The following is a 16150-nucleotide window of genomic DNA, read 5'->3' on the forward strand; positions in this document are numbered from 1 at the left end:
TAAACGAAATTAAAGTATAGAAAAAGAAAAAAATGGGTTCCAATGTTACATGCGCACATATAAACTAAATGCCGATACGTACAAAGATAATGTCAAAATAACAAAAAAAAAATCTATAAAAAATAACTACCCTTCCGATACTACTTTTCCAAAGTGCTCGGAACAATCTGCGACCCATCATGCTCACGCTTAATCTTTAACAAGTAAACATGTTATAAAAACGTACTTCGAATCGTATTTCTTCACCGCCAGTTTTTTCCCCAGATCTCCTTCTAACACCACGAGCTACCCTCGCTCTCAAAGTAGTTCTGCCTGCCTAGTAATTTCTCCCCGACCATTCTTTTATTCACTAATATAATTGTATCTATATAGTATATGTAGTCGTCCGCTGCATGCTACATTGAAAGGAGGTAATTCGATTTAGTTTCTTTTCCTACTGATTTCCAACGTTCGGTCCTATTTTGTTTTGCTTTGTGTTACGCTCGCGGTCCACGTGACTTTCTTTTTGTTTTACTTGTCTCATCCACAAATGTCGTATGTAAGCTTTCAATTTACAGCATTTTTTTTTTACTTCCGTTCCGTTTGTACAATCTCTACGCTACTGTTGGAGGTCCTTTTAGTATTTATTGGTTAATACAGAGTAATGATTGTGTCGTTCCATTGCCTCCCTGTTAGCACGTACTGGCGCAGAAGGAACACGGTTTATGTACAGAGCCAAAAACAAAAAACTTTTTGCATTCTCCAAACTGCCTTGGTTTAGCACTTCGAAATTAATTGCTTGACCGTTTTTTTCGTCTTCTTCACTCGTAAGTAGTGGGACATATTTACAATAAAAAAGGTCGATAAAACGATAAGATGATTTTGGAACGATTGATCAACACCGTTTTGATTTGCGCCCTTGTCATACACACTATTATCGCTCTCGTTTGACTGAGTTTATTTTCTTAAATCATTTTTTCATATGCAAGTCGTCTTTGCCATAGGGAAAACAATCGGTGATCTGTTTAATGCGACGTTCCAGAAATGCAGTGAAGACAATGTGCGGTAGAAAACAATGGTGAAACAATGACTTTGTCCTGTGCTTACTTAGTTTTGGATAGTTGCTGAATGTTTCAACATTTTCGAACAACATAGTAGTCCAACATAACCATTCGTTTCCGGGCGGAAGATCTTTCAATCTCCAGCGGCAACGGAATAAAGGATAAAATATAAACACACGCACATACACACACACAGATATAAGGGTGGTAGGGTTGCATTCGCTCGTCACGCAATGATCGGTACACAAAGAATGAAATAAGAAGAAATGCACAGTCTTTATACATTTTCAGCAAGCAAACACATCGCAGATGGCAGTTTAAAAAGCTCAATATTTTTGTTTTGCATTTTTCCCATAGAGCGAATCACAGGACATTCCAAAATTAGGGACCTTTGCGCTCCACCACCTTGTTGTTCCCTGACTGTTCATCCACGTCCAGCATTCTATCGGTGGTAGAACCCATTGCTGCCATTGTTGCCACTGCCACTAGCCATGCCGCCCCCACCACCAGATGATTCACCGCGCTGGTGATGATGATAACCTTTCGAATGAAAGTTTCCTCCACCCCCAGCACCGCCGTTGCGGCCACCAAAGCGTCGTCCATTGTTGCGAAACCCATTGTTGCTGCTGGAACCGCCATGGTGGTATCGCTGACCATTTCCGTTCGAGTAATACGAACCGCCGCCGCGGTGGTAATTGTTGTAATGGTTGTTGCCCCCATTGCGGTTTCCGTTCCATTTTCCACCGTTCTGGTACGATTGGAACGGATTGGATCCATTACCGCCGCAGCCAAAGCTACCATTGGGTGCTGCATTACCTTTCGATTTCTTCACCCGACCACGATCCATTTCCGTTTCGCGATCGTCTTCGATCTGTCGCTTGCGTTCCTCGCGCCTTTCCGTCGCCAACTCGCGATCCATGGCCGTCTCTTGGCCATCCCAGCTCTTTACCGGCGCTCCGTAACCCCGGTGCGATAGTTTTAGCAACACCTGTACGGCGGCTCCACCCGAGGAAGCCGTTAAATCTCCATTAGTCGGTCGCGTTTTTCCACCCCCACCACCACCACCGTTTGATTGATTTCCGTTTACGATACCCTGATGATAACCGTTCACTGCCATGGGCTTCCTCTTATCGCCTACAGCTCCATTGAACGTTGGCTGGTGTTGGTTGGAACCATTGGTGCGATGTCCGTTAGTAAGAACCGTTGATTTGCTCGCATCTACTCCGTTTCGCTGTTGCGATTGTTGCTTCTGCTGATGGCTACCACCGGGAGAGCTGGAAGGTGATGAGCCCACAGAGGTGGCCGGGGAGGACGCTTTGGACGATGGTGCCGAACCGCCACTGCTGCCGCTGTCGGGAAAGCTTAACTGATCCGCGGTACTGCTTGGTGACACCTTCCACAGGCCACTTTTCGTTTTCACGAGCTGTGGTGAGCGAGAAGCTGCCATCTCTTGTCGTTCGTCGACAGCGTCTGCCCGTCGGTGCTCGTCATCGTTTTCGTCGTTGCCCTCACTGCGTTCAAACACTGCCGCCTTCACCATCTTAGTAGGCTTCAGACCGTTTTGATGAACACCACCGGCTGCTGGTGTCTGCTTAGGACGCTTGGGTCCACCGTTCGTGATGGGCACTGCATTTCGCTTATCGGAGCCATCGTCTTCGTCGTCGCTGCTGCTACTATCGTCCGTTTCGTACGGCACCAAACTCACCACCGACGGTTGGGCCGGAGCGTTAACCAATGGGGAGTTCATTTTGTTGGCGGAAGAAACGAGTTTTGGCATCGATGGTAGTAGCGGGGCTGAGGTTGATAACTTCTTTTCCTCCTTTAGTCCACCGTTCGATGGACCATTGCTGCTCGTCAGTTTGGGAGTTTTCGAATTCGGTTGGCCAGAGCCGGAGGTGGGGGCATGCGATGATTGTGGTTGCATTCCTTTCACCGGTGATGCCAACGGGGAGGCATTCGAAAGCGTGGACGCGGTTGATGATGGTGACGAAAAGGAAGCATCCACCGTGTATTTGGTTCCGCTCGCGTCTGACTTCTGGGATGAGCTTACGAGCGAGGAGGAGTTTCCTTGCTGTCCGGCTGTAGTAACGCTGCCGTTGGATGTCGCGGCGATGGCGGTGTTTGGCTGCGACGACGTACTCGACGCCGTCGTTGGCAGCACCGGCCCAATGAAAGTAGACTTTTGCTCCAGTTTGCTGGGGAAGACACCAGAGCCGCCAGTACCGAGCACACGGAGAGGGGACGAGTTGGTAGTGGTGGCTTTTCCCGGCGTGCCACTACTCCCTCCTCCTCCATCGCTGTTCAGGTGACCCATCGAGGTAAGGGTGGCAGTACTGCTCGGTTGACCAACGGTGGCACTGGGTTTCGTGCGGCAAACCCCGTTTGGAAGACCGGCGGATCCAACGGGGCTTTCCAGCTCGTAGAACAGGATGTACGCGTTCGTAGTCGTGAGGTTGTGCATACCGATGGGGCGCACCGAGCTATCGTCAAACACGTGGTATGCACCAGCGTCGGTGTGTCCGATGGCGGTGTAGTGGCCACAGTGCTGTGTGCTTCCCAAGTGCGTCACCATCGATGTGAGCCGGTACAGTAGCTTTCCATTGGACCCTCCCTTCAATGCCGGGGACGAGTACGGCGTTAGATCTAACCGTGGGCGTAGCTCGACATGTTTGTTGATCTTTCCACCCATCACGGAGAACCGCTTCAGCTGTATGCACAACGCGAATGGTGCGCGCTCTAGCGAGAACTGCTTGGTAGCGGCGACGCGCCTTTTGCACGCCTCGCACTTGTACCCGTTCTCCTCGAGTCGCTCGCGAGCAAAATAAAGCTCCAGCCCTTCGTCGATTGAGTTCGCCTTCCTGATGTCCAGCAGCAGATCCTCGAAGTGCTGAAACGTGGTCGAGATGTGGTAGCAGGCTGGACACTTAACTTCCGAGCGCAGATAGCCACCCAGAATCTGGTTCAACGGGGTCGTTTCTTTGCTGTACTGGTCAAGCTCTTTGCTGTTCTTGAACCGGCCGAGGTACGATTTCTCCATCGCTTCCACCAGGTAGCGCAGGAACTCATGGGCATCTTCCTGGCGACCGGGCACAAGGTGTTTGCAAACTAGCCGCAGTTTTGAGTATACCAGATGCGGCCTGATTGCACTCTGGTTGCTCTGTGACTCGATCAGCGTCTTTGCCATCGCACAGATGATACAGCTTCCACCAGAACCTGTTAAGAAAGGGGATACGCCGAATTTTAATTACACTTCATCGGCCGAGGTGAATGGAAAAGGTTCGTGCCTTACCACCATCATCGCATCGTTCGCGGTGCTGCACATCGGCTAGCAACCAGTTCGCAATGGCAGGAACGTGAAACAGGGCTTGCAGGGTCGAGTTCAGGTAGCAGGTATTGCCCATGTTGATCATGCCGGCACCCACGTGCCACTTGCGCCCGGTCGTCTTCCATCCGATCTGCACATTCTCCCGTGGAAAAAGGGTTCGCTTGGGTGTTGGTAGTGTGGCCGTATCCTTCTTAGAAGCGGACGACGCAGGACTAGCCGTTGATGCCGACGTAACGCCATCTGTTTCGAAGCATAGACAAAAAAAAAGAGGACAAAATGTTTGTTATTGATTCACGGCCTACTTTTCTCCGCACCGTTGGATTTTTCACTACATTCTGCTAAGGTCAATTCAAATAACTTCGTGTAGAGGGTATCCATTCTTGCTTATGTTTCAAAATTTTAACCCACCCCGATGCAAGATCAAAACCTATGTACATCGGTTTTACGAAACGAATCTCGCTGTGGCTTCTACGATTGAAACATTTATTTAGACAAGATTCTTGGCCTATTATTACCATCGTCGTTTGTGCTTCCACACTGCTAGCTCACCTACCTTCGATATTTTGCGACAGACAAGCGTTACTACTTGCACGCTGCCACCGGCGGATCGGTCTCCGGCGGGCCGTCGTTCTTAAGCTACTCCACAGTGGAATCAGTAGCCGCAATACAACCTGACAAAAGTAGCGAAACTGCAATCTAACTAGTCGCACAAAATGCATCCCGTTCGCGGTAGCCAATGCAGTTCCTCCAGGTGTAGGTACATTTTAAGGTCCGAGCACCTGTTCTTCAAGTTTCGTGTAATGACAAGTGCACCGGTGGGGATTTACTATTTTAAACGGTCGTTGGGGCTTTGGATGATGTTCTAAAACTCAAACTAAACTATATTGCACGTTGAGAACAGCTTTGGTGGATATTTTTCTCATCTATAAAGTGTGTTGTGTGCGTGCGGAACGGGACACGGAGCTGAGGTTTATTTCTGTCACCAGTGAAGTGGCCGGTTGACTATCCACTGGTTGGCCCGTTGGTTGTATTTGGGTCACACAAATACGGCGCTTTGGGGTGGCACGAGAGGGGACAACTCTAACGTGATTCTAGGTTCCTTATCGGTAAATTCCCGCTAATGGCACACTATCAATTCCACTCCGCTCTCCAACACGTGCACACTTCGTGAGATAACTGAAAAGCATGGTCCGTTTTGGCAGAACAATTCCCCGAGCTTTGGGGAGGATAGAAATTCACACTGCTCGGTCACTTCAGAATGGCTCGTTTTGCACGATAGAAGAAAGATATTATTTGCGGCAACGAGGAGGAACACACAGGACAGACACACTGGGTCACGGAACGCACTGCAAGGGACAATTGTTTCCTCTTTCTAATAGAAGACTAAATAGAAATGTCAAAAATTATCACGCACATGATATGCTCCCATTTTTTCTTGATTTCCACTTTTCCTTTCCTCCACCACCCCTTCGGTAAAGCGTATGTTTATTCATCCCACGCAGCAGTGGTGTGATTATCGATTTTTTGCCTCTACGACGATTTTCATCCCGCAGCAAAGTCAATGTGCAATGTGTCAAGTGGAGCGGCCGTGACTGAGGTTAGCACTAGCGCTCAGTGCTCGACTTCATTCACGCGGTGTGTCTTTTCGCAGTGGATCGTGCATGAAAGGAACAGCCGCATGACTTTTCGGATCAAGACCAGAGGACTGATGAGTAAACATTGAATGACGAACGTAGGATATGATCGAAGGATACATCGCTTAGAAAAATACACTCCTGCGGAACCATACGATAGAACACTACATTTATAGCTTTCTCTCCTAAAACATACAGTATGCTGGTACTTACTGTGTAGACTTGTCGTTGTCATCAACTTTCCGCCATGCATGGATTGGGCGGCGTTGGACGAACATTTTGTGGAACTGTTCAGGGACATCGATGACGATGACAGTCCAGTTGATGCTTTGGACGTATGCATAGGTACTCCACCCGCCCCGCTGCTACCAACACCGTTCGAGCCGTTGCTGTTGGCGCTGTGCTGACTGCCGTTTGATCCATCGAGTACAATGTATTTGGATTTCAGCAAATCCAAACTGGTGTTGTAGCATGGACCTTCTTCATACGTAATGCGCTTCGTGGTCTTGCCCCCGGAACTTAGCGATTGACTGAGCTGTTCCATCAGGGCGTCGTCTTCCTCCTCGTCATACTCGTGCTCGTCTGAATCACCTGCATGCCGTCGCATCTGTTGTTTGCTGCTCTGACTGGACAGTCCCGTGCCGGTGCTAATGGTACTCCCGCCGTTCGCCGTACCGGCGACCCCCGACAGGCGTCCATTTGTCGATGCCGCCGAGTGCAGTGTGTCGCGCAGTGCTGCGCTCACAAGCGATGGTGTGGAATCGCAGACCATTTGGATGGGCATTGCTGTCTACCGGATGCGGTAAACAGTACCACAACAATAAAAACAACGTACGCGGGAGCGGGAACTTCCTTGCCGTGTTTTGCACCTGTGTCACTGCGCGCCGTAACGGTGTGCAGCAAACCACTGCCGCGTAGCTGCAGATTGTCCTTGCACGCTGTTAACCACTACCGCGGCTAAGTTTCATTTTGTGTTGCCTCCAAAGTCTCTCTTTGCGACGCAATGTTCCCGCTAGCAAAGGGCTTCACTTTCACGCTTCTGAAGGAAGGTAAACTTCCAGCCGCTCCCAGTGTTCCCTATGGCCAGACTTTTGCACCGGCACGACCCGGTTTCCAAGGTGCGTTTCTCTACCGCTTTTCTTCTAGTCACTGTCGTGGAAAAAGCGTCCCCGTGAAGACTTTTCCCTTTATTGACGACCGCTCACACACGATCCGCTGTACCAGAAAATACACGTCTTGCAGACGCGCACACACATTCGTGCACATAAACACTCGCTCGCGCGCGCGCACACATACACACACACTACACGTTGCCACCGAAAACACCGACGGGATGGATGACCATGCGCGGGAACGTGACGGAACGATCGATGGAGCAACCGAACAAAACGGACAGGAAAATGTACGGCGCGCGAATAGGCCACGCACCGACGGAGTGAGCGTGAAAGAGAACGACCCACTGCCGCGTGCTAGACCTCGTGTGGGTGAGCAGGCACAACGATCTCTGACAGCGGAAGGACGGTCCACCGACGGCTGTCCGTACTTCACTTCTCTAGCAAAACAGGACGAACTTTGGGGGCAGCTTTCGGTATCAGAATTCACCTTGCCGTGTTAAACTGCATGCTGCACGGAAAGCTAGCAATGTGGCGAACACTTTTCACATCTTTCTATTTGAAACGGTGTCGCTTTTAGTGCTAGAATTACCAGTTTTACTCACGCCCTCGCGGAAGCTCTTACTCGCGTGAAGTTTCGCACATGTATTTCAACTTGCTGTCACAACTCGCCTGGGTAGTACGTGCCGTGGTGGGGCACCACATTTCTTGACCGCTCGCTAGTCAATCGCTGTTTTACGATTGTTCAGTCACCTGCTACCAGTTCATAGACTATCAAACAAAATCACGAATGCTTTAATGCTTTAGCTTCGATTTTACGACGCTTTAAAGACACCCGCCGATTCAGAGTAAATTAAATAAATTGATCTTTAGTTTTTCGCCTGACGAACACAACAATGACAGATGGTTTCGATGGAATCATTGAGGCGAAATTAACTGTCATCCAAGGTTACTGTACATTTCATAAATTTGCTCTGCGAATTACGGGGTTATCACGGCAATTGTTTTAAGACAATTGTAAGAATTGAATAAACTCAATTTCTATTTTGAATACACTTGATAAAAAAGGCACATTTCCTTGCACCAAGTATATGCAATGTTTGAAAATCCGGCGAAACGAAGTTGCATGCAGTTGAAGCATGTTACAATCAAATGTTTTCGAGACATAAAATTGTCATGGAAGTCCTTGTTGTGGGTCGATTCTAAATCGAGTCCCAAACAAATTAAACTCAAATGAGTCTCAACTCATTTGACTCAAGTCCCAATTGAATCAAATATGATCTGAATCCGTCAGATGGGATTCGAATCTTTGGAATCCGTCTAGGGATTGAATCTTAGGATCTTACGAATCACGATTCTGCCAACACTAATGTTGATGTCGTACTCGAAGAAAACAAGACGTCGCAGCTTCCGAAGTGCATATTTCCTCGATAAGATTATACCTCGTCAATAGCCGTGATTCACGCGTCCCAAATCTCCACCATGATTAAAGCTATTCTGGTTTTCAATAACCATGGGAAACCTCGCTTGTCAAAGTTCTACCAATATTTCGTAAGTGCTGGTTTGTTTTCTCTTGGTGCCACAGACGTAATCTAATCGATATTACCATATGGATTGCACGGTGCATTGCAGAACGAAGACATGCAGCAGCAAATCATAAAGGAAACCTTCCAGCTGGTGTCGAAAAGGGATGATAATGTGTGCAATTTCCTCGAAGGTGGAAGGTTCGTATACTTGGCGGCGGTTGGAGAAATATACCCATGACAGACATTAACATCTGCTCTATTTTTTAGTTTAATTGGCGGTTCAGATTATAAGCTTATCTACCGACACTACGCAACACTGTACTTCGTATTTTGCGTCGACTCTTCCGAGAGCGAGCTGGGTATTCTGGATCTGATACAGGTGTTCGTCGAGACGCTAGACAAATGCTTCGAAAACGTCTGTGAGTTGGACCTGATTTTCCATGCTGATGCCGTTCACCACATACTGTCCGAGCTCGTAATGGGTGGGATGGTGCTGCAGACGAACATGTCCGACATTCTGGCCCGCATTGAAGAGCAGAACAAGCTTCAAAAACAAGAAGCAGGCATATCGGCAGCACCGGCTCGAGCCGTCAGCGCCGTAAAAAGCATGAATCTTCCGCAACAGATTAAGGACATCAAATTACCCGATTTACCGCAGGCAATTAAGGATCTAAAGTTCTGACCAAACCACAACTTTGACGCATCTTTGCTTACGAAAATAGCAGCCGATTCATCTTACATTCCCATTAACAGCAGCTTGGAAGGGTTCAGCTTTGAATGTTACCAGTCCGAGTATATCGGTATAGGATCATCCGCAGTTGACCGTGATGCATGTTTGTCCCCTAGTACTCACAGCCAGCAACCGCAACAGCAGCACTTGTCTGAGCTTCGAGTAAAGCAAAAAATAGCCAAAAAAGGATCATCTACTGCTCCAGCCAGCGTCACCCTCTTATCTAGTGCCGGTCGATCGAATGAGAATAGTTTTTAACGTACGGAATACCAAGGGCCGACAAAAACTGCTTTTAAATTGGTTTCCCGTGGTGCTTTTAAAACCCCCTCTTCTCCTAGGCTTATTACGGCACAAGCCAGGTTGTTTGTTACTGTCTTATGCATAATAATCTTTGCCTTTAAGTTCTTAAACATCATAATGTAATATGCAGGCTAGAATTACTCATTGTGAAACGAAATTATCAGAAAAAGTAATGCTCACCTCATGATGATCAGCAGTAGAGCATGCTTCGGATATGTTATGGACCTATCCCATGTGATGGGGAATGGGTCATTTTGGATCAAAGATAAAAAAACTTCATCAAGTAAACCTTCAAAATTGAATTCACTTCTTCTGAAAGATAGTACATCGCAGTAATCGTTTTTAAGAAAGAGTAAATTGATAACGTGTAAAGTAGCAGCTCTATACCGAATCTCTGAGAAAACGCCCGGAAAACGATTGAAGAAGGGAACATGTTGTGTTCATTCATTTATTTACTCCATGGAGTTATGAAAACGGTAAACTTTTATTGAATTTTCATTGCTTTACGCACTTTTTGTCGATTTTAAGGGTTTCGCACCGTCGATTTCGTATACCGGCTTTCAATATGTCAAACTGGGTGACGCGTTTGTCAAATGTTTACGTCAAACTGGCACATTTACCGCAACCTGTCTCCGGTGCCAGAGATCGTGGTATGATTTCGATGTTTCGGTTTCAGTTATCGTTTGTACGCTTTCGGATGTGTAGTGCATTCCGGTTTTGAGGACAGTTCCCCAAAATCCGGTTCCGTTTCCAGCTTCTTTCTCGCTCTTCTTAGACGGTAGTGTTATTTTGTCGGCGTGGAAGCTTACCGTGGTGATAATAAAACAGCACCGCTTTCATCAGAAAGGTGGGCTTTTTTCGGGCTCCTTCGACACAAGTAGTGGAGTTCGGAGGGTAGGCGGTGATGAGTAATGGCCGATGTCTTTTTGTGGCGTTTGTTCGTTTGCCGTAAGATCCGAATGGAGATATTTGAGTGAAAAACTAGTTGTTTCGACAAGCTGGAGACAAATCAAACTTATCGATCAGAATGCGGTGACGGGGGAAGCCAAATTCGCGTCTGTCTCGATCTAGTGCAAGCTCCAGCGGAGGTGAACAAAGTGTCTTTGTCAAGGAGGCATGAATCGGACTCGACGGGTCCCGGCGTTCCGTTAAACAAGTGAAATTGGTAGTTTATGTATAAGTGAGCCAAAAGCAGAGTTGTCATGTTTTGCGGATTCATTTATTGAAGATCATTCTTGATCATTGGTAAACTTTCTTCTGGTCAGGGGTGAAAGAATAAAGTTTCATCATAAAACCAAAGTGCGTCTGGAACCAAGAACGCGTTGACGAAGATGGTTGTTGAGACGGGGGGTGGCGGAGTGAAGAAGCAGGAATGGCGGAGCGTCTACAACGCTCCTGTGGAGTGAGTGAGAAGTTCGCGTTCTTCCAGTATACGTTGCTCGTTCCTTCGTGCTGGATCGTCATTTTAGGGTGCGGTGGTTCGTCGCTCGAATGCCGCGTCAAATTTAGCAGCCGCAAAATATTTCTTGCAAAACCCGACTCTTTTGATCTCCGTGAAATTGAGGTTGTCGTCCGGTGTTGAGGTTATCTGGCAGCAGTTTGATCCAGGAGCTGTTTCTCTGCGCATAATAAGATCCGGATCTTATTCCAAGGAAAACTTGCCGTCGAGGCTTTTTTTTACCTCTGCCGCCATTACTGTGAGCATCAGTATTTCGAAGTTCAGCTGTCCTATCTGGCAGTTGTAAGCAACAGTCGTTGGCGATTTTCTTTAAATGCCATCGGACAACACAGAACTTTTCTAAAATACCTCATAGCAGTGTTCGATCATACACGTTACCATACATTTCAATGATAAATAACGTGCCGGTAATGTTATCTTTGATCAATACCACTTTTTTGTTTTGCTAATAAGAAAGAGATTGTCTCCAAAGATTCTATTATTGTTTTTGGACAGTGAGCTTGGAAATTTGTACGTTTTGAACAGTCAAATTTTGAAATAACTAAACAGCCCATTTTCTACCCCCTTCTTCATGGATTGTTTTTACATCCTTCCCACGTGACTTTAGAAAAAGGAATACTTCATTCATAACATTAAATAGCAACCATTTCATTATGTGGAGTTGAATTCCTTATTGAAAATGTTATGCAAGTTCTTACACGAACGTTTGCTAAGTGCACCTGAAACGTCCAAACTACGTGGTGCACAACCTGAAATCTATACACCTTGACTTTGTGATTGCTAGGCGTCGCGCAACATGCACAAACCCCCCTCCTCCACCCCGTGCAACTTGGTCGGTTTGTCATCGCAACATCAAAATCATCGTGTTTGGAAGTTTTTAAATCAGTCAAAGGTAGTTGGTCCAAGGAATCGGTCGCTGTGGTGTATTCCATCAATAAAGTAAAACTTTTTTCCTTAAAACCGTGCAAGTACGGATATTTTGTGAATTGTTTGTGACTTGTATAGGCAAGAAAAAAACTAGACTTGCTAAGCTTTTCGCCTAGACACAAAAACTGCACTTGCAGTCCCTGGTTTCTGGACAACACTGGGGGTTGCTGGCGTATTCCAGGCGTTTTCTCACTGTCGGGCAGAACATTCATGGCGACTGTTTTGCTCCGTCATGTTGTTTTCCTTTTAATTCTGCCAGTTGAACTGGATTTCAACAACGTTTCGCTGCACATTCTTGTGCCGGAGAAATGTGATGATTACAGAAGTTTTTTTGTCGCTTGTTTTCTGTAAAGCTCCAAGCGGTGTAAATGGCAGAGTATTGTTCAGTAAAGCTAACAAAAGTGTAACCAACTGCTCCTTTAAATAAAAATAAGCTATGCGATGGGGGGGGGGGGGGATCCGTGTTTTGGCACTTCCGCGCGGAGTGAGGTCGCGAAAAACGTGTAAAAAGTCAAGTATCCAAACAAACGTACAAGAAATCAGCCCCGTTCATAATGATACGCGTGAGCTTCTGCCTGTAGATGTTATATATTGGAGTGAAAACACTTAGCCAGACGTCGGTCGGTTTTAGGATATCAATGGTGGCTGGAAATCGGGAGAACACATCTTAAAAATAATTACGCTCTTGATACGATCAGTTTCTTTGTGGAAAACTGATGTGTGACGCCTGCTGGAGGAAGCAGACGAACACCAGGATAGGACAACCCGTCGCGAGAAGGATTAGTTTGCTCGGTGGTTTTGTGAAATTTTCAGCAAAATGAATCTGAGATAATGGTTTTATCTTGTTGGTGCAACGTTGTTTCAAATATTTATTTCTCTTTTTTATTTTGTAAATCTCTACAAAGTGTGTTTTTTTATGTGTGTGCGTGGCGTTGAATTGAGCAAACAGTGAAAGGGAAAAGCAAGCCATTCCAACCGGCTACTGTGCGTGCCAAGAGTGTGGGTGTGAGAGTGCGACAGTGAGTGTGCGAGAAGAAAAAGGTGAATTTTAATCAAAGCCATCGTCAACAACCCCAGAAGAAACAAGAAACCATCAAGTGTCTGGTGCGAAACCATTGACAACAAAGCTATCACAACCCGCCCCAGCATCAGCGCCTCAGACGCTTGATCCCCAGAGTGTGCTGCAGCAGCATTATCAGCATCATCAGCAACACCAGCAGCAGCAGAAGAACAATCGACAATAATGGCAGAGGACTTGCGGGACCGCAACGACCCGGAGTTGAAGTATCTTTCCGTCGAGCGAAACTCGTTCAACGATCCGGCCACGCAGGCGGAATGGACACAGAAGCGGCTCGTCTGGGTGCCGCACGAATCACAGGTGAGTGTGCGGTGTCCATCGCTGGTGTGTGGTTCCCCATGAGTCATCCCGAATTCCCGTACAATGACTGATCGACATCGACGAAACGCCGCCTTCGAAAACCTGATTTCATCGACATTTCCGATGGGTTCGGTGTAATATGAACATCCCAACGAAAAATACAGTTAGATCTGGTTGTCTTCGAGTTCGTCGTAAATAAGCATAATCACTGGTTGGCTGGATTGTTCATTGTGGAAGAGAAATGAATGAAGATCTTCCTCTATCCTCACTGCACTAAAAGATTGATGTTTCAAGTTGAACAAAACAACAATGTTATGAAGTTTGCCAGTGTGGGCCTGGCCCTAGAGTGATTAAAAACTTATCTTTCAACCCGACAAACGATGATGCCACTTCCTGCCCGGAGTAAAAGGCTTATCGGTCCCCACGTCTGCAGTATTTTTCTTTTTTACGTCTCTGGCCGGCAGGAGAATTGACCAACGTCGACAGGACGCGGCGGTTCTCCTCGCCTTTTCGCGGCGGTTACGCAGTTCCGTTCCGGTGTGGTTGTTTAGTTCTGCCGTACGTGTTGTTGTTATGTTTGCCCTGATAACTTTGGTAACTTGCGAAAAAAGAATAAGAGTTAAGAGACAAAAAAAAGGGAAAACACATACTACCTATAGCACGTCGATGTTTTACCTCTGATAAGATAACGATAAAAAGCGCATTGGGTCGGTGGTGGGGTAGTGATGGGGTTTATCAAATATATATATGGCATTTGCTCTGCAGGGAGCGGTGAGAGAAGGTGGGCATGATAAAGGGAACATCATCGAAATTTCCTCCGTTGGGAAGGGACGGGAAGTTTTGATTGATTTTTGATCGAGAAAGACACGGCGATTTCGGAGTTTCGCCGAATGCCGCGACGGACGCACCCCGTTCGTAATCGTACTTGGAAGATTGGATCATACATTTTTAACGAGTAACCGGAAAGAGAAGGGATGGGATGTGCGGCGAAACCCACCCCAGGCATGCCGGCCGGTGACTCGACGAGTCAAAGTTTACCACCGTACGAAGACCACCCGGAGTCAGCCGGTCGTAGACACATTGGCAAACGTTTTGGCTGTAGTGGTTTATGCTCCAGCACCAATTGTAGGTGTGTGCGGGCATCCTGCGAACCTTTGCCCACGAAGCCCTTCGCATTTGGAGAACCGTCTGGAATACGACGTCCTGGAGGATCCAGCGCGAACGACGAAGTGCATGGTTTCACTTCATCTCTTTATTATCTCGTCTTCCGTTGGTTCGGCTTTTTTGCATGTATCCGTCGTCGTCGTCGGCGGCGCCGGCACTAATACAGCCAAACGCCAGTGTGTACTGCATTTTGCGGCGGCTGGCGTTTGCTGCATTTTAGTTGGCGCTGCATGCAACCGTCGGTGTTGCACATGTGCAAAAAGACGTCTGTTTTACCCTTCTCACTCATTTCGAACGACACATAACGGCCGTTTTGAGGGTTAGAATGAGAACAGGGCAGTGCACGAAAGAAAACAACAGTGCAAAGCATTTGCAAAGATGAACCGAAGACATTGACCTGACTGGATGGTTGGCTGGCTGGCTGCTGGTGTGTATGGTGTTGTTTGGTTTCGATGTTGGGTGGCGCTGCGAGTCGATCAAGATGCTGGTTCAACTCCCATCCGCAACGGCTGTTGCCAAGACCATCTCGTAGTGTTTTGCATTCCTTGCAAATTTAACCAAACAAGGTATCATTTGTTTAGCTGAAGAGGCACAGAATGGATTGGAACACAACAGACACATCTAACACTCCCAATTGTGGATATGAATTACTGCTTGTGTAAAAATCCCTTTAATTCATCAAAGGAAACACAGCATCACTAACCCTTTTGAGCGTTCTCTCCTTGTATCATCGATACACAGGTGACGTCACCATCTCGGCGTTCATTTTCTTCCTCCAATCGAAGGAAGCGATGAGGTGGTTAAGGTTTTTTTTTCGCCCCACTTGAACCGTAACGAAAGATTTCAACCGCGCAAAGGCGGTGCGAGACGGTTGACGGGAGGGACACAGGGCTGGTCTCCGCCGACAGGAACCAGACATTAAACATTGTGGAAAGAATCTCTTTTTTTTTTTTTTTTGCTTGCCTTGATTTCGACCGACCCTGGGGCGCACGTTGTGATGGTCGTTTCTTTTTCGGCTGTTCCGGTTTTGTACACTAGATCGCCACTCGGCATCCCGCTCTTCCATCGATTCCTGTATTTTCTTCGATGGTGGATAAAAGGCGGGAAAGGAGGGTGCACGTCCACGCCGACGGGGTTGGAGCCATTTTCCAAGAAAGAGAAATAATCACACAAACCTGTCGGTGGTCCCTGCGTCCTAGCCGCGCGGGGGATGGAGGCTGACTGTGGTTAAAGTAAATAGCCAATGTTAAGTAAACAGTTGGCCGCGAAACGAAAGATAACGCCCCGAAAACGCACATTTGCATCCTCCTGGCCGGCCGGGCGGGCGAATGGTAAGCGTGAAAACGTTTTCGGAAGAAAAGAAAACTCACATACACCCGCCCAAAAGATACCCAAGCCAGGCAAAACTCGCGTCATCATCTTATGATGCCGAGTCACAGATACCAACGATCGAGGGTGGTGTGTCATACACCGGCACGAGTACGGATTTGGTTAGTTTTTGAGGTATACGCACGCATGACTAAGAGGATATTCGAAATCAAACAATTCAATTCGT

General features: G+C 47.2%; 3 protein-coding genes across 6 annotated transcripts in view; 2 read left to right on the forward strand and 1 right to left on the reverse strand.

The window, feature by feature from the left end:
- Positions 1-998: 998 nt before the first annotated feature.
- Positions 999-7714, reverse strand: LOC131294774 (ubiquitin carboxyl-terminal hydrolase 36). The gene is made up of 3 exons (XM_058322817.1): positions 6213-7714; positions 4330-4605; positions 999-4253 (listed from the first exon to the last, which is right to left on the reverse strand). The coding sequence occupies exons 1-3, from the start codon at positions 6781-6783 to the stop codon at positions 1483-1485; spliced, it is 3618 nt and encodes a 1205-aa protein (XP_058178800.1). The 5' UTR covers positions 6784-7714; the 3' UTR covers positions 999-1482.
- A 791-nt stretch (positions 7715-8505) lies between these two features.
- LOC131290066 (AP-3 complex subunit sigma-2) lies at positions 8506-9922 on the forward strand. Its single transcript, XM_058319450.1, has 3 exons — positions 8506-8662; positions 8744-8835; positions 8905-9922. The coding sequence occupies exons 1-3, from the start codon at positions 8594-8596 to the stop codon at positions 9317-9319; spliced, it is 576 nt and encodes a 191-aa protein (XP_058175433.1). The 5' UTR covers positions 8506-8593; the 3' UTR covers positions 9320-9922.
- A 3321-nt stretch (positions 9923-13243) lies between these two features.
- LOC131280966 (myosin heavy chain, non-muscle) overlaps positions 13244-16150 on the forward strand; it is a 39053-nt gene continuing 36146 nt past the window's right edge. For all 4 annotated transcript variants that reach the window (XM_058310216.1, XM_058310213.1, XM_058310215.1 and 1 more), the window contains exon 1: positions 13244-13431. In XM_058310216.1, coding sequence (XP_058166199.1) covers positions 13297-13431 — 135 coding nt within the window. In that variant the 5' untranslated portion in view covers positions 13244-13296. The remainder of the gene's footprint in view (positions 13432-16150) is intronic.

The sequence above is a fragment of the Anopheles ziemanni genome, chromosome 2 (genome assembly GCF_943734765.1).
Source record: "Anopheles ziemanni chromosome 2, idAnoZiCoDA_A2_x.2, whole genome shotgun sequence".
NCBI classification, from domain to species: domain Eukaryota; kingdom Metazoa; phylum Arthropoda; class Insecta; order Diptera; family Culicidae; genus Anopheles; species Anopheles ziemanni.

Coding starts and splice junctions, on each gene's coding strand:
- LOC131294774 (XM_058322817.1), bottom strand. CDS start 6,783: ATGCCCATCCAAATGGTCTGCGATTCCACACCATCGCTTGTGAGCGCA. Junction 4,606..6,212: donor GACAACGACAAGTCTACACA/GTAAGTACCAGC, acceptor GCTTCGAAACAG/ATGGCGTTACGTCGGCATCA. Junction 4,254..4,329: donor CGAACGATGCGATGATGGTG/GTAAGGCACGAA, acceptor CTTTCTTAACAG/GTTCTGGTGGAAGCTGTATC.
- LOC131290066 (XM_058319450.1), top strand. CDS start 8,594: ATGATTAAAGCTATTCTGGTTTTCAATAACCATGGGAAACCTCGCTTG. Junction 8,663..8,743: donor CAAAGTTCTACCAATATTTC/GTAAGTGCTGGT, acceptor GGTGCATTGCAG/AACGAAGACATGCAGCAGCA. Junction 8,836..8,904: donor AATTTCCTCGAAGGTGGAAG/GTTCGTATACTT, acceptor TCTATTTTTTAG/TTTAATTGGCGGTTCAGATT.